Genomic DNA, 17,653 nt, shown 5'->3' with positions numbered 1-17,653 from the left:
AGAATTCCTGAAGATGTCTTTGGTGCAAAAAAAAAGTGATGCTGGTGTGCCTGGGTGGTTCAGTCGGTTAGGCGTCCGACTTTGGCTCAGGTCATGATCTCATGGTTCATGAGTTCGAGCCTCGCGTCGGGCTCTGTACTGACAGCTTGGAGCCTGCTTCGGAATCTATGACTACCCCTCTCTCTCTGTCCCCTCCCCAGCTCATGCTCTGTCTCTGTCTCTCAAAAAATAAATAAACGTTAAAAAAAATTTTTTAAGGTGATTTTATTGAAGCAAGGGGACAGGACCCGTGGGCAGGAAGAGCAGCCCTGGGGCCATGAGGAGAGACTGGTTATATACTACGGGGTTGGGGGAGGTAAAGTCCGGGGGGAAGTTTCCAGTGAGATTTTCATATGCTAAAGAAGACTCCCAAGACAGTGGAGGCCTAGCCATTGCCAAGCTAAGGTGGTTTTCCCTGGAGCAAAACATTAACATTAAGACAGTAGGGAGTTCCTGGAGAAACATTTTACTCTGCTTGCCTCAAGTATTTGTCAATGGGTTGCAGGCTATAAGGAAATTTAGTTCTACCTGCCATTTCCTTCTGCCTTTGTTTCCCACATCAATTTACACATGCTTCTATTATTTTATCAAAATTTGTTTCAGTAGGAGTAAGAGGCTCTAACCTGAATTATTTTCCTGAGTAATCAGCTTTTCCAGTGTGATAGGATGAATTGTTTCAAGATCTGCTTTTTATTTCACATTATGTTCTTCTGTACATTGAGTTTTAGAGCTTACTATTTGTTCCAATATTGTCATATTTTTAGTTTTATGATATTTTTAAATAGCTGATATCATAACCCTGTCCTTTAAAAAAATAGTCTTATTTTTCTAGAGGAAAGTTAGATTATCTTTGATATCAAATAAAAATCTCATTAAGGGCTAATATAAATCTATGCAATAATTAGGGAATCGGATACCCTTATAAAGTCCATTTTCAGGTTGCGGTTATCAACTACTTCCAGTGGATCTCTAGGATCACATCCCAGCATTGGAAGAGTTGGGGACTAAATAAGCAGAGTTTTTCCAATTTCCTGCCATAGGTACCAAGGTGGGTGGAGACAGCAAGAGTGTGAATCTGAGTTTCTCTTGGGTCATCCCGGTGCTGTTGGCATAACCAGCAGTCCTCCCACAGTATTTACCTCCAATCTAGATGGGTTTGGAGTTCTAGGAATCTCCTGTGAAGGAACGAGGACTTGGATTCTGGAGATAAACTCACCTGAGATTTGTAGCCCCAAGGATAAGGCTATCCCATTCCAGATACATGGATATCGCTATTCCAGGCAGATGACATCGCTACTGCTGTCGCATATTACTGCACAGAGACAAGGGCGTTCTTCGAGTATGGCCATTACACAGCCTCGTGCCACATCTCCTGCTGTTTCTTTCTAGTCAAAGATGATTTTTTTTGTATACAATTTTCTTGATCATAGGTTTTAGTCTTTCTTTTTAGAAGCACTCACGAATGAAACAAATACATAATATATCTCTCAAATGCCATTTTATATTTAAACATTTTTCCTTTGTTGTTTCCTGATTATCAGAAGAATACAGGCTCATTTGTAGAGCACTCAGAACGTATTCATTAATTACAGTTACACCTGCGCAACATCCAATAAATCTTCCGTCTCTGGATTTCCAATTTCATGCTTGTATCCTAATTCTTCCCAGTTTTGTTCATTATAGTGTCTAGTAAAAAAAAGCTTACTAAATTTCTACTTCTTAGGATATTGAAACAACCACAATTTGAATATATGATGTGGGAATATTTTAATACTCCACGCTTAGGTAAAACTTTAATTTCTAATAATCTAGAATCCTTATAAATAATAAAATTTAGGGGGGAAAGTGAATGATGCTTTGGAAAAGGTGGGACGAAAAAGAATAAACCTTTTTCTGGGACGAGGTGACTTATGCGAGGTGACTTGTGACTCACGCGCGTGCACACACACACACACACACACACACACACACATAAACGCAGATACACCGCATATACAACCCCACCCCCACATACATAAGGTTTTAAAGGCAGATGTAGGATTTGTTTGCAGAAATGCAGGTGCACTAAGTTTATGGGAATTTTAGCCCATTGAAGGGCAGTTATTCATTAGCCTTATTAGCTCAGTCCCCACAGTAGGAGCAGTAAGGGTACCTTGAATTATTAAAAAGTAACCAGATCAGTGTGTCTTTGCTCCTAAACATCCAGGTAGTATTCATTATTCTACTGGTCTATTTTATACCCTCAAGCTGCTAAGTTGTTCTTTTATCACCCAGACTCCTCTATGCCTGAACATTGCATGGAAAAGAAAACTCTTGATCTTTAACAGTTACGAAGTGCCTGCCTTCTGGCATCTGAAGAAAACAAAAACAGGAAATACAAACTGCAGGCTGGTTCAGTAAAATTGGATAACCAAAAACAGTTTCCATGAAGCCAAGGCTCTGCCTCTTTGAAAACTGTTTCTGTCATACCATGAAACCAACAGAGCAGGCCTGTTTCTCAACCAAGACTTCCAGGAATTCCATGTCTAGACATTTTGGAATAAGTGCTAATGCTGGAGGGACCATCTTCTCAGTGACCCCAGTCTTTAGCAGAACGTGAAGCCAGGGAAGGTGCTCAGTATTTAGTGAGAGGATGAATGGCTGTCAGCACCGCTTGGCCCACACTGATGACTATTTGTGTGGTCGCGTATCAGTCTGTGGTCGTGTGGGGCTGAGGATAAGCTCTCGCCCTCTCTCGTCTCTTCCCTTGTATGGGCAGCGGCTCCCCTGACTTACCGGAGGCTAAGGGCGTGTGAGCGCCATACTCCTCTGAGTGTGGGAGAAGCATGTAATCAGAATGCGTTTGCTGTTTACTTCTGTGTGAGAGTTAGTTTACGTGCAATCAATCAGTTGCACATCAAGGGTGTACTTGGATGCCACGTGAGTTATGTTCAGTCTGCTTTAGTTGTTCTGAGTTGTTTTAATTTACCTCGGTTTCATTATACAGATGTGCTGAAATTCACATCTGGACGGATCTCATCTAGCTTTTGGTAAAAGTAGCTTTCTACTCCTATGCTTGTTGTTGCAAAAACACAACGTAACTTTTACATTTCTATTATTCTTTGGATGTAGAGTCTGCTTTTTCTGCCTTAGAGATCTCTTTTTCTTTGTGTGTGTTTTTCTGCATGCACGCCATTAATGTCTTATTCTCCGTGTCTCCCACTGTCTGTGGTGAAGTTCTATTTATGTGGAAGTGTGTGCCTGTGTGTATAAGGTACAAGGATGTGTCTCCCACAAGGTCTTTGTGTCTGCCAGTGCCTAGCCTGTGACAGACAGTATGCCAAGTGCTGAATTTACAAAAACAAATAAGATACAGTTCTCTTACTGTCTCTGCCCCTCCCCCACTCACACTCTGTCTCTCAAAAATGAATAAATGTTAAAAAATTAAAAAAAAAATCATATTAGTCTTACTGCCAAATAAGGAAATTGAGGCCCAAAGGATTTAAACCCACCCTAAATCATTCAGTCATAGCAAGTGCAGTTCTCTCTCAGATCCTTATTTTAAGCATTCGGCAATATTTATGCAGAAGACATTTATGCATCTGTTGTGAAGTTAAAATACAGGCAAATTGAAATTAGATGATAAAGGTCAATACCCAAAGAATCCAGTAGTTGCAGACCCAAAACAAACACTGAAACTACTTTCAATTCCAATTTAAGTCTCTGGCTTTAAATGTTTAGTGTTTCTTTTTCTAGATTTTTAGGTGATTAAAATGTTACTCTCACAAACTGTCTTCAGACCAAGTCCCTGAAACGTAAATGTCACAAAAGGGAGGAGGTTTTATTTGTCCTGTTCTCTAAAGTATCCCCAGTGCTTGGAATAGTGGCTGGCACGTTAGTAAATGCTCAATATTTGTTAAATGGATAAACTGTATCTTGACTCAAATTTGCAATTAACCGCTTAAAGAGAAAAATTCATCTTGAAGACTCAAAAGAAAGTTACTTGTGTTGTGTTTTCCTTGTGGAACTTCTATGGGATTTTGCATCCTTGGTTCTCTTTCCTGGGATTGTTCAGAACCATAGTTTTAAGATGACCACAGGCCAGGGAAACCTCTGCATATTTCTTTACTTTTCATTGACTCAGAGGTCACGTTAGCAGATCGCACACTTTTATGTGAGCACTCCAGACCTCCTAGATCCTCCCCCTGATGACTGGAGCCTGTGAATATGTCATAATTTAAGCATATTTATAAATGGTTTGCTTTTAGCACATTTGAAAATATGTGCAAGCAAGTAATTTGGTTTTTTTACAAGAGAACAAATCTACACCTTTATGTATTTACTTTTCAGTTAGTTCAAATCCTTGAGGGGTACAGCATCACACAGATTCTGTGGCCAATGGCTTTAGCAGGAACGTTGCTTCGGAATTTGGCACAAACCATGCCACCGTTTCCATGAGCACGAGTTACTTTTCCCCAGATTACTCTGGTTTTATTCGGTTTGTCACCAGGAGTCACTGTGTTGTTCTTTGCTTTGTACACATGAGCACATCTCTTTCCTAGACAGAATTCAGTTTCATCTTGAGCATAAACACCTTCAATTTTAAGAAGAGCTGTGTGCTCCCTCTGGGTCCAGAGACCCCACTTATAGCCAGCAAAAATGGCTTTGGACCACAGCCTTCCAGACATATTTGTCGTTTCAGGAGTCCTGTTCCCAGCAGGCCTCCACGGGTTCCAAGATGGCGGAAAGAGCAAGCAAGTAATTATTTTTAACTGAACTTTCCATACATATAATAAGGCATTTTTGATATTTAATATCCAAAGTGTGTTTTGAAATTTGACAATGATGGGGCACTTGGGTGGCTCAGTCGCTTGAGTGTCCAACTTCGGCCCAGGTTATGATCTTGTGGTTCACGAGTTCGAGCCCCATGTCGGGCTCTGTGCTGACAGCTCAGAGCCTGGAGCCTGCTTCAGATTCTGTGTCTCCCTCCCTCTTTCTGCCCCTCCCCAGCTCGCACTCTGTCTCTCTCTCAAAAATAAAAGCATTAAAAATTTTTTTTAATTAAAAACAATTAAAAAAATAAATTTGACAATGCTGATAAACAGAAATGAAGATGAATTTACTTACAAGGATCTTCTCTTCCATGCCAAGATTCTGAGAGTTAAAATAAAAGTGAAGCGCCTTTTTTAAAGAATTAAGTGGGCTGCAAAGTGGAGGCTTGAAAAAGGTCCAGGAAAAAGACGCACCTGGAAAATAATAGTTTGGATGATAACATGTGGGGAGAAAATTCTAAAAGTTTTATCTTTAACAATCCTTTCAGTTTCTTCTATCTGTTTGTGTCTGAGGGCAATTATTGGCCTACCCATTCGTGTAAAAAATTCATGAGAAAGGTTAACGAAATTTTAGAATTGAACACAATGAAAATGCATTGGAAGAGTAACAATTGAAAGAAATTGCCAGCTCTTTTGCTTCTTTTTGAAATGGAAATCCCTACAATGGATTTTTGTGTTTTGTAAATTGGCATTTTCATGTATAAGATTTCCTTAAACCAAGGCTTTCAGCGGGGACAATTTTACTTTAGAACTGCAGGCACAATTTTGCTTTTCTCTCTCTTTTTATGTCTATTAAAATGCCCCTATTTCCTTTTTACCATTTAACAGATTAGTTTGCAATGGTCAGATCTCCAGATTCAAGAGAACTGGGAATCCATGTTATTTTGAGAAAGGCACAGTAATAAACACTGACGGTGGCAAAGCCTTACGAGGGGCTTTTGATTGCCAAGCACACTAATAAGATTATATGGCCAGCTTGTGTGCAGTGCCTTATGGGAGAGCAAGCCAATTTCCAGCTCATGTCTTCTTATACATCTAGGGGAAAGTTTTATGAAAACTCTACAGGGAAAGGATTTTTCTTGGTTTGGTATGATTTCCCCAAGCTTGGCAGTAACCATAAGCTGCTATCTGGAAACAAAAGGAAGTAAAATTTCAAACGTATATTTATAGCAATATTTCTTCCTATATATAAGGAAGAACTAGAGTCTAATGGATCAATTAAATCACCCTCGTCCAGTGGATATGTTATGATAAGCTAGTGGATTTTAGAAATTTACACAGTCAGTCTCTTAGCCAATGACTTGATCCAGTTTCCACCCACTTACTTGTGGGCACTCCACAATTGGTGCCCTCCTTGCCCTCTCAGTACACCATCATCTTTGGCCGCCACTCATTTGCTAAGTCAAAATGATACACCCCAAGTGATCATTATACTCCCAAAAAGCAAATGGCTCATTTTTATGAACCTAAATTATTAGGTATAAGTTTGTGAGATTATTTCATCACACCAAACTCTCTTCTAGATCCCAAGATATGGACACATTTTAATATTAGCCTAAGAAAATATTAGCTTCACTAACTCAATCCAATAACTGGAGTCTAGTCTGCGTTGTAGGATATTTCCAAAGAATATATTTTGTCACTTTCAAGCACACCGAGCTTGAAACTAAAGCTCGTGCCTATATGGGGCTTTATTTTAAAAATTCTGGAATACTGTTTTTAAAGCTCTTTTTTGGATTATATGGAGGCTGGTAAAGATGCCCACAAGTTTCTTGCTGGCATCAATCTGTGCTGCCTATTTGCACCTTTAATTTTTAGAGAAAATCTCTTTTTCAAGATAGTACAAGCCCAGACTAGGAACAAAATATCCCCAATTCCATATCAGTAAGGTACATATTAATGCATTATTCATTCTTTCTCCACCCAGCATGATGTATAAATTCTTCGGAGAATGCTCATACGATCAAAATACAGTCTCTACTGTGGTGTAGATACAAGAATATGAAATAATGAAATAGGAACACGTTTGCTTTGTTCTTTGTCTCTCCTACCAAGATGTCTATATAACTGGAATCAACTAAATAAACTGTTTCTCTATACTTGCTTTTTCTTTAGTTGTTCAGGTTGGTTTCCCATGTCTTGGAAAACAAGATGGAGTGGCAGCTTTTGAAGTGAATGTGATTGTAATGAATTCTGAAGGCAACACCATCCTACAGACGCCTCAAAATGCTATCTTCTTTAAAACATGTCAACAAGGTAATCAGTGATCATCATCAAGAAAAGGCTCATAAAACTTGCAGGTGTGATGGGGAAAGAAAGAAAGAAAGAAAGAAAGAAAGAAAGAAAGAAAGAAAAAGGAAGGAAGGAAGGAAGGAAGGAAGGAAGGAAGGAAGGAGAGAGATGGGGAAGAAAGAAGGAAGGAGGAAAGGGAGGGGAAGAAGGGAAGGAAAGGAAGGAAGGAAGAAAGGAAGAAAGAAAGGAAGAAAGAAAAGAAAAGAAAAAAGAAAAGAAAAAGAAAGAAAGGGAGGGAGGGAAGGAAGGAAGAGGATAATTTTTTGGTATAATTATAACCACACTAATGGCAGGAGGCTGGTAACCACGGGGTCCAGTATAGTACTAAGACAGACTTTCTCTGCTATGATCCCACTCACAATTTTGGGAACTCCAATACCCCTTCAAAAGCCCTCTCTTCTACTTCTCTCCTTCCCCTCTTCCAGCATAATCTTTGGGAGTCCCCAGTCTCATAGCAAGATCACCAGTCATTACCAGCAACTACCCCTTGTCAAGGCAATACAACTCTTATCTGCCACAACTGCCACAAGCTTGGTGCGGCTGACTTCTCCAGAGCACAGAGTGCCACCATCACACCAGCAATCTCTGCCAGGCATAGGCACCTCACCCTGATGCCCACTTAAGCATGAAGGCCTAGATTTTTTTCCCATCCTGATACAAGCTTTTCCAGCACAGAACTTAAGCTCGAGAGGCTTTCAGTACTCTAAAGATGTACCAAGGGATGTCTGGGTGGCTTAGTCGGTTAAGCATCCAACTCTTAATCTCAGCTCAGGTCTTGATCTCAGAGTTGACAGTTCAAGCCCCACGTTGGGCTCCATGCTGGGCGCGAAGCGTACTTTAAAAACATAAGTAAATAAAGATGTACCAAAAGGTCATTCTGCCCTCTGAAAGTGAATATCATGGGCAATTCCATTCATTTTATCTCAGGGTGAATCTAAGAAGGTACAATAGATTGATAGGTGGGGACGAAGGCAGAATAACGCTTGCTTTGCCTTCCTCCATTGAGCCCCCCGCTATTGTAAGTGGGATTGAGAGAAACAAAATCTTACTTTGATGAGGATTTAGTGAAGGACAAGGGGTACAGAGAGAATGAGGTAGAAGTTATCAGTATTCAGTAGATTATGATAATCAGTGCACAGGGGGGAACATCAGCACTAGCCTCTTCATGCCCGCAGTTAATTCCCCCAACACAGTTTCAAGGGGTGTAACCTTGTTTCTCTTTGGTGAAGCCGAATGCCCAGGAGGGTGCCGAAATGGAGGCTTTTGTAATGAAAGACGCATCTGTGAGTGTCCTGATGGATTCTATGGCCCTCACTGCGAGAAAGGTACAGAACAGACAGAACCCAACCACCCCCACTTGCTTCCTAATGAAATGGGCGTCACACCAGAGCCCCACATGTGCTTTTTTAACACATTCAGAAAAATCGAAATTATTTTTCTGGTCATAGCATAAGGATTGGTAAAATCTTAAAAAAGCCACAGAAGAGCAAATGGAAAGTACTTCTAGGAGTGGCTTTCTGTTAAATCCGATATATGGTGACAGGGGCAGAGAACCTTAGCAGCGTGTCTGCATTCTTTGTGGCCACTCCCCCGCCATCCTTAATTCACTATTATATACTTTGGCATAATCTTAAGAAAGTTCTCCTCCACTTAAATTGGGTTTAACAAGCTAATATAATGATTGATTTGACAGTGTCTACTGTAATAAAAAGTACCTTGATTCACAATTAAGTGTATACCTGAGTTATGAAGTTGCTATAAGACCAAAAAAAAAGAAAATTCTTTGTACTATAAATATATCTATCTCAGTAAAATTACTATTCTATGAAAGAGTTAAACAAGCAAGTTGTATTAACCACAGGATGCTTAAATACTAAGGGTTTCTTTGGTGAGAGTAAGCAAAGTCTTTTTCATCTTTGAGACATAAGAATTTTTCTTGTTTGCATATATTTTGGAATTAGAAGATCTAGGAAAGAGGGCAGGGGAAAATATTTAGTCTTAAGAAGGCTACTTCTTAGTCAAAGTAATGATTCTAGGCAAATTTTAATCAGGCGTTGAAATGGCACAATTCTAAAATTCTCATCTATTAACTGGTTAAAAACAACTGATTTGCAACACATAAATAATGTTAAATATAGCAAGCCTGTGGGGTGCCTGGGTGGCTCAGTTGGTTGAGTGTCCACTTCTTGATTTTAGCTCAAGTCATGATCCCAGGTGGGATGGAGTCCCACATTGGGCTTCATGCTGAGTGTAGAGTCTGCTTAAGATTCTCTCTCTCTCTCTCTCTCTCTCTCTCTCTCTCTCTCTCTCTCCCCGTCTTCCTCTGTGCCTCTCCCCTGCTTGTGCTCTCTCTCTCAAATTTATATATATATACATATATATATATACATACACATATATATATGTATGTATATATATATATATATGTGTGTATATATATATGTCAAAGCTGTATCTCTACAGACTTTAGAATCAACCACAAAGATCAAAAATGAAGAGCTGTTTGGGCGCCTGTGTGGCTCAGTCTGTTGAGTGTCTGACTCTTGATTTCAGCTCAGGTCTTGATCCCAGGGTCATGGGATGGAGCCCTGAGTCAAGCCCCCGTTGGGCTTTGAGCTGAGCATGGAGCCTGCGTAAGATTCTCTCTCTCCCTCTGCCCCTTTCTCTCTCTCTCTCTCAAATAAAATTTCTAAATTGTAGAGCTGTTGTATTAATGATATTCCCAAAATGGCCCTTCTCAAAACCCCACTTGACCTTAATCGGAGCTCTCTCTCTATTAGCCCTTTGCACACCACGGTGTATGAATGGCGGGCTCTGTGTCACTCCTGGGTTCTGCATCTGCCCACCTGGATTCTATGGAGTCAATTGTGATAAAGGTAACAGTTTCTTTTTAAGAACAAGGTTCTTTTTACTTTCTAAATGTGCAGTCAAAAGGAATATATTTAATATATTATCACTCTATATAATAGCTCTGTGAATAGAGTGTAACACTTTGTTGGCTTCTGTAACGACTTTAACCCCAAATTCTAGTGTAGTTCCACACAGTAGAAGTTTGTTTTCTCTCCCAGAATGCTCCAGTGCAGGAAGCCCTTCTCCATGCTGTGATTCTGGGGCCTAGGTACCTGACATCAGTGGTCCTCCCTACAGCTCTGGAGCTCTCTGAAACCAGCCAATGAGAAGAGATGGGGACTGGTGTAGGCACTTCTTTTTAAAAAAAAAAAAGCTCTGTCCCAGAAGTGATCCACAAAACTTCCACATCTATTCCATGGAGAGGTATGAGCCCTCACGGTCCTACCAGAGTGCTGGTCCCAGATGCAGCCTGGAGAAATGTCATCCCTGTCTGGACAGCTGTCTCCCACGGACGACTTTATGGGAGAGGAGTGTGGATTTTGTGAACACGTAGCTTTCTCTGCCATATGGGGTTTTGGTATGTCCTAAATAAATTCTATGGGTGAGCTTCTAAGACTGAAGTGAAACAGCCTGCTCCCCATTTCCTGACCTAGAAGCCCACTGACCCCCAATTTAAGGACCTGCTCACAGATGACATCCCTGAGAGATGGTTTTCCCTCTGCCTATGATGCAGCATCATAGCCAGTTTTTCTCTCAGAAAGTGGGTTCAAACTTGGCTGTAAAATATTGAATGATCCATACACTTTACAAGATACCTGTCTGTTTTGCCCAGGTCACATATTTTATGGGAAAAAAAATTTAATAATGTCATACAAAGTGTATGTAATGAAATTATCCTGGTGTCAAAACGGCTAATTGCATGAGCGGAGTGCTATTTTTTAAAATAAATATATGCCATGAAGTAAGAGGATGTGCCTTTTTGAGAAGTGTCTCTTGAGTGATAATACAGTTAGCACCAGTTAAGATGGAAATGAACAGGGGAGCCTGGGTGGCTCAGCCAGTTAAGCTTCTATCCACTCAGGTCATGATTTCACGGTTCCTGAGCTCAAGCCCCGCATCAGGCTCTGTGCGGTCCGTGCAGAGCCTGCCCCCACTCACACTCACTCTCTCTCTCTCAGAAATAAATGAACGTTAAAAAAAAAAAAAAAGGATGGAAATAAACAGATTTTTTCAAAAGAAGGACAAGCTAAAGGAAGAATCCCTCAGCATGAGTCAGAATAATAATTTACTTTATATCCAACAGCCTCCTGAGATGTGGAACCTTTTATCTATTTCATTCTCAGATGGGCAAAACGAGGTTTACAGAGCTTCAGTCTCTTGGCCCAAACTCACATCTTCTATCGTACCATGTTGCCCCTCAGGCTACCTGTTTCGGGTCCCTGCTCCTCCACAAGTACCTCTGTGTCTAGACTGATAAAAGTTGGTCTCTCTGTGGGTCATACTTTTCCCGTCTCTAAAATGGGAATTAAACCATTGCCCCTGGTCCCCCAGCCCCAAAGCTAATTGAGAGAGCATGTGAGACCATCTCTGCTTTTTATTTTTAAGCGATCCCAAACTGGAATATTGGATTTAACACTATGTCGAAGTTTGTATTCACAAAGATTAAGCGCTGATGACATGATAAGAACAGCTAGTGAGTAAAAACAAAACAAAACAAAACTATTTGTCTAAATTTAGCATTCAGCATCTCTGCTAATTCAAAATTAAATTCCTCTTGTCACAAAACGGTTGGGAAATACAGCAAATCCTTCAGAGATCTGGATGAAGCACTCCTGTATGAACAGGTTTAAAGACACCATTTGGGAGGCCTGCTTACTTAGATGTGGCTGTTCTTGGTGTAGTTTGCACAATGGAGAATTAACTGCAGTGTTTTTCTGATGCTATAGAGTCACAAACACTGCATGGTCACTGTTGAAGGAACATATGTGTATTCCAATATGTTTTACATTTTGTAATATTTTACCTTTCAGATGAAAGATTTTCCCTACTTGTTAGACTCTGAGACTCTGGTACTTTTTTTTTTTTTTTTATTATTATTATTATTATCATTATTCTTTTGGAAAGTCTGTTGAAATTCCACTTGGTCTCACTGGAGATCGGGGAATATTAAAAAAGAGTGGTTTCTACTACCTCAACAAAAAGATGCATTTATCATCCAGGAGGGAGTATAGAGCTTCTGAAAAACAGTTTAATTACTGGCACGGAGCTAGACCTTTGCACAACGTATTTGAAGAAACATGAAAGATTAACTTTCATTGGCTCTTGGGACATCTGTTACAAACTTTAGGAAATGAGTAGTTAAGCACTGGCCCAGCATACCCTCAACCCCAGTGAAAGTTACTTGGTGTCTCTGATTCCTTTTCCTAGTCAAGAATCATTGACTATCAAGAGAAGGCTGTAAAATATTATATAAATACTAACAGAGTGGCCAGATTCTTTAACTAGCTTTGTCATTATCCCATAACTTCCAATTAAGCTCTCAGGTTCATTGCATTCTATTTGTTAGTAAGGGATAGTGCCCAGCCAGCTCTGGCCAAGCAGACCCTGATCCTGATGTTTTCTCTTCTCTTGTTAGTTCCCCAGGAGAAACAGGGACAAATGGGGAGATAGAGTCACTCTCGCAAACCTAACAATACTAGCAGCAAGTAGCAAGGAGAAAGCCCAAAGAGCTGGTTGTCCTAAATCCTAAATTCTGTACCCAAATGCTGCTGTTCCCTTGTGCATCAGGAGGCTGGATTTTGCCAAAGCGAGTACAGCATTGTCTTTAGATGGGAGATACTTATGATTTTAAACAAAAAGCTTTATCCTCTAAGAAGCATGATATTTGCAGAACATGCTGATTGGCCTTCTTTCCACAAAGAAAGCATACACATAACTTTTGGATCTCCTTTCTGATTTTCCTACTGGAAGCTTCCTTCAGCTTTTGTTCATCTGTAGCCCACTTTGGCCTGTTCCATATAGGACAAGAACAAATTGGCCATATAACTGGAATTGCTGAGAATCCAAGCTCTGATTTTAATGTCCTTTATAGAATGAGCCAACGTGTCTATTTTTAGATACTTGTTCTCCCTTGTCCCCATTTCTGTCTTCTCTCTATTTTAGGTTCCAGTGAGCAGTGAAATTCCAGACGTTGACATGAAGAGAGGGTTTAGGATGAATCACAAACAGTATGACTTTTACCTGGAAAACCTAGTTACTTGGACTCCCACGATAATCTGTCCAACTGGGTGCTGCCACTTGCCCACCTATAGGGTCTCATGAGGACTGACAGGCTGTCCTTTCCCGAATACCAGGACTCCTTCCTCCAAATGTCATAAAAGTTAATTATTTAAAAAAAAAAATCCCTATTATATAAGATGAATCTCTGAATTCATATTCTGAAAAGGAAAAAAGTTGCTTTCTTTTTTGCCAGATCCTAGTACTTAAGGCCTGTCTCCCTTTTATCTATTCCAAAGCAAGTTTTCTCCTTTTTCCGTCTTCTTTTAGCTTAAAAAATACTTCGGGGAGTTTATAGTGTTTCTTTTTTTAAGGGCACAGATATTTACAAGAAAATTAAAAAGATAGCTTTTTAAAAAAATTTACACACCATGCCTTTTTTCTCCAAGATATAAGCCTCTGGGGGAGGATCATATATAATGTGTGTTTTCTCCTCTTGTTGGAATCTGCAAATGGGTCAGCGATTGGTTACAATTCTTGGATTTGCAAAGCCGCTTACTTGATTAAATAAGTAAAACATGCTCTATATCTTGATCGATGAAGTATCACATGAGTGTTTATGTAAAAAAAAAAAAAAAAAGCAGATGCCCCAGAAGTATCACCTAAATTTAAGTGAAGTTGGATTTTTTTTTTTTTTAAAGATTTAGCCCACTGTCTAATGCAATACCCTGTTATCCATTCTGATAGCAAACTGCTCAACTACCTGCTTTAATGGAGGGACCTGTTTCTACCCTGGGAAGTGTATTTGCCCTCCAGGACTAGAGGGGGAACAGTGTGAAATCAGTGAGTATTGACCTTCTGCATTCTCTTTTTTTCTGGGGGGAGCTTCAAAACCCCATCTAACCCTATCATCTAATCAGTGAGGAAGCTGAAGCCCAGAGACCATGAAGAGCTTATCTAAGGGCTCAGGCCAGTGGTTCCTTCTCACTAGATTTAGCCACCATTCACTTAGGCTAAAGGTGGGGGATGGGGGGCGGGCAGAGGGTGCTCAGATGACTCACAGCAAACACTCTGATGCCGTCTCATCTGGGCTTGGGGTGTTTGGCATGTTGCATTGCTTCTTTTTAGTGAGTTTGTCCCCTTCTCGTTGTGCAGAACCATAGTTTCAGCCTGGAAATGTAGACCAGAGTTTTGGGACAGGTGAATGTGTTTATCTACCTGCAGGCATAGAGTTTCTTCCCTGCCATTCACTGCCACATTTCTTGAATCAGACTGAGCCCAGTATCCCACCTAAGAGAAAAGGACAAGTTCAAGAAAAAGGGGAAAAGGGTGCGCAGCAATAAAAAAGAACAAACTAATAGCATACACAACATGAATGAATCTCATCGATGTTAAGTAAAGGAACGAGGTACAAAAAAGTGCAAACCGCACGATTCCATTTTTATGAAGTTTAAGAACAGGCAAAATTAATGGATGATAGTAGAAACCAGGATAGTGCTCAGGGGCAGAAAGGAACTTTATGTGCTGCCAAAAATGCTCGATATCTTGACTGATGAAGTATCACTTGAGTGTTTATTTATGTAAAAAAAAAAATAGTTGAGCTGTAAACTTTAGATCAACGCAGTTATGCCTTCACTATGTGTTTGTCATGCTTCAGTACAAAGAAAGAAAAATGTAAGGGTGGAATGTGGTAGATAATCATTGTTTTCAGAATCAGGATATCAAACTGCTTATCCTCCTGGCTCTGCCCCCTGCCGGCCTTGCAACCCTCAGCAAATCACTGAAGCTCTCTGAAACTCAGAAAGGAGCCAACGGCACCCTAGATTGCTTTAGGATCCAGAAAAGAGATGACACCAGCACTCCGTTCAGGAAGGAGCAAAAGGAACATGAGCATGTCTGCTACGGGTGCCGTGTCCCTGCTTTTCTGGAAGCTCTGGAATATGGCATTTTCATTTCCAGCTGTATCATATCTGTAAAATACTGCTGGTTAGTACAGCCATGGTTTCTGAAGTTGTAGTAGGCTCAAAATTAAATAATATTGACTTGCAATTTTGACTTTCAAGCTCTAATTTGTTTGTGAGTTTCTGTACTTTAGTGAGTAGTAGATGAAGTAACCGCTTTTTTATAGAGTTCAAACGAAATACCTCTGAAGTTTCCATAGAACATGTAATGGATTGTCAGGATGTGGTTTCTGTTCTTATTAATTACCCTGCCCTGATAAAGATATCTCTGAACTAACTCCCCTCAAATTTCTTTTTCCATTCTTGCTCTCAGACTCCACATACTTAGTTAGATCATATTTAGGAATCTTTGTTCATGGGCTCATTTCTCTTTATGTAAATACCCTTTCATGCTCTTGGGTTTACGACCTTTCCATTGGCAGAGACAATGATTTCTATTTGTTTCCCCCCCCCCTAACTGCACCCGAAATGTAGGCCTTTGAAAGCTCCTGATTATCCCTATCACAAGTTATGCTCAAACCCTTCTAGGAAGTGTCCTGTTTCTATTATAAGAACCAAGAAAATATGGAAATAGGTCTTGACTTGATAAGTGCCTCTAGTATAGTAGAGACAAAGAGTTGAATTATGAATTCTTATTTTTAAATTGAGATATAATTCACATACCATAAAATCCACCATTTAAAAATATGCAATTCAGTATATTCATGAAATTGTACAGCATCACTTCTGTCTCATTCTAGAATATGTCATCACCCACAGAAGAAACCCAGTACCCATGAGCAGTGACTCCCTATTTCCCTTTCCCCAAGATACTGGAAGCTACCAGTCTACTTTCTGTCTCTTAAGATTTTCCTATTCTGGACATTTCATATAATAGAATCACACAATATATGTCCTTTTATGGCCAACTTCTTTCACTTAGCATGATGTTTTTGAGGTTCATCCATGTTGTGGCATGTATCATTACTTCCTTTTGATTGCTGAACAGTATTCCATTACATATATATGTCTGTGTATGTATATATGTATATGTGTGTATGTATACACACACACACACACACATACACACATACACACATACACTATTCTTTTAAACATTTTTTTTTTAACGTTTATTTATTTTTGAGACAGAGAGAGAGACGGAGCATGAACGGGGGGGAGGAGCAGAGAGAGAGGGAGACACAGAATCAGAAGCAGGCTCCAGGCTCTGAGCCATCCACCCAGAGCCCGACGCGGGGCTCAAACTCATGGACCGCGAGATTGCAAGATCGTGACCTGAGCTGAAGTCCGACGCTTAACCGACTGAGCCACCCAGGCGCCCCTACACATACACTATTCTGATGTAATTTATATTTTCGTTTCCCCTGACCTCTGTCAGGACCGATATCGTCTCAAACTTCACTTTGACTTAATTTGAGATACTCTTGCCAATTAACTAATAACATCATAGTTAGAAATATCTGGATGTACATAGTATACATTTGGTTTATCTTGTTATTTAAGGTTCATAGATATCCCAAGAATCTTCAGTGAACTTTCAGGTAAAAAGTTTAGGGGCGCCTGGGCGGCTCAGTCGGTTAAGCGTCCGACTTCAGCTCAGGTCATGATCTCACGGTCTGTGGGTTTGAGCCCCGCATTGGGCTCTGTGCTGACAGCTCAGAGCCTGGAGCCCATTTCAGATTCTGTGTCTCCCTCTCTCTCTGCCCCTCCCCTGTTCATGCTCTGTCTCTCTCTGTCTCAAAAATAAATAAATGTTAAAAAAAATTTTTTTTTAAAGTTTACATGAATTATTTATACTGTATTATAAATGGTTTTTTAAATAACTTAATGGGTTCTTATTATCATAAAAATTCTCTGTATAAAATTTTCCTTATAAAAAATTTAGAATACTGAATAAAACAATTCAAAGTCACCCATAATCCTAAGACCCAGTGATGATAGTTGTTGACACTTATCATAAACCATTTTAATCTGTTTTCTATGTGAAGCAGAGCTCCAGTTTTAAATTATCCTGCAACCTGATGGGCAGAGGAAGTTTAATGTCCTTATTTTGTCAATCCATAGCTCATTGTTCTCACTGGACTCATCCACTAGTTATAATAAGAACGCTGATTAAACAGTCAAATCTGTTTGTCTTCAGGCAATGCTTAGTCTGTTTTAGGTAAAAATGTGGTGTCATCTTTCAAGTTGACTCACTTTCCCCACTGTCTAATGGATAGAATCTCTTGCAAAATACTCTCAGGAAAAGGAAATCGATATTAAAGACACTTACAGGATTCTGAATTTTTTTTTTTTTAGTTTTTTTTTTTTCCAACGTTTTTTATTTATTTTTGGGACAGAGAGAGACAGAGCATGAACGGGGGAGGGGCAGAGAGAGAGGGAGACACAGAGTCGGAAACAGGCTCCAGGCTCCGAGCCATCAGCCCAGAGCCTGACGCGGGGCTCGAACTCACGGACCGCGAGATCGTGACCTGGCTGAAGTCG

The 17,653-nt window shown here is 40.0% G+C and overlaps 2 protein-coding genes across 2 annotated transcripts in view; one reads left to right on the top strand and one right to left on the bottom strand.

Moving 5' to 3' along the window:
* The window catches only part of WIF1 (WNT inhibitory factor 1), a 68,996-nt gene that overhangs the window by 44,108 nt on the left and 7,235 nt on the right, over nt 1–17,653 (top strand). Inside the window, exons 4-7 of the mRNA XM_007082216.3 lie at nt 6,966–7,106; nt 8,372–8,467; nt 9,923–10,018; nt 13,956–14,051. Coding sequence (XP_007082278.1) covers nt 6,966–7,106; nt 8,372–8,467; nt 9,923–10,018; nt 13,956–14,051 — 429 coding nt within the window. The remainder of the gene's footprint in view (nt 1–6,965; nt 7,107–8,371; nt 8,468–9,922; nt 10,019–13,955; nt 14,052–17,653) is intronic.
* LOC107179631 (60S ribosomal protein L35a-like) lies at nt 4,374–4,759 on the bottom strand. Its single transcript, XM_042992683.1, has one exon. The coding sequence runs from the start codon at nt 4,704–4,706 to the stop codon at nt 4,374–4,376; it is 333 nt and encodes a 110-aa protein (XP_042848617.1). The 5' UTR covers nt 4,707–4,759.

This window comes from Panthera tigris, chromosome B4 (assembly GCF_018350195.1).
Source record: "Panthera tigris isolate Pti1 chromosome B4, P.tigris_Pti1_mat1.1, whole genome shotgun sequence".
Taxonomy (NCBI): domain Eukaryota; kingdom Metazoa; phylum Chordata; class Mammalia; order Carnivora; family Felidae; genus Panthera; species Panthera tigris.
The sequence above is the reverse complement of the archived record's forward strand: the minus strand, read 5'-3'. Positions and strand labels throughout refer to the sequence as shown.

Excerpts from the sequence above, each read along its gene's own strand:
- LOC107179631 (XM_042992683.1), bottom strand. The coding sequence starts at position 4,706 with ATGTCTGGAAGGCTGTGGTCCAAAGCCATTTTTGCTGGCTATAAGTGG.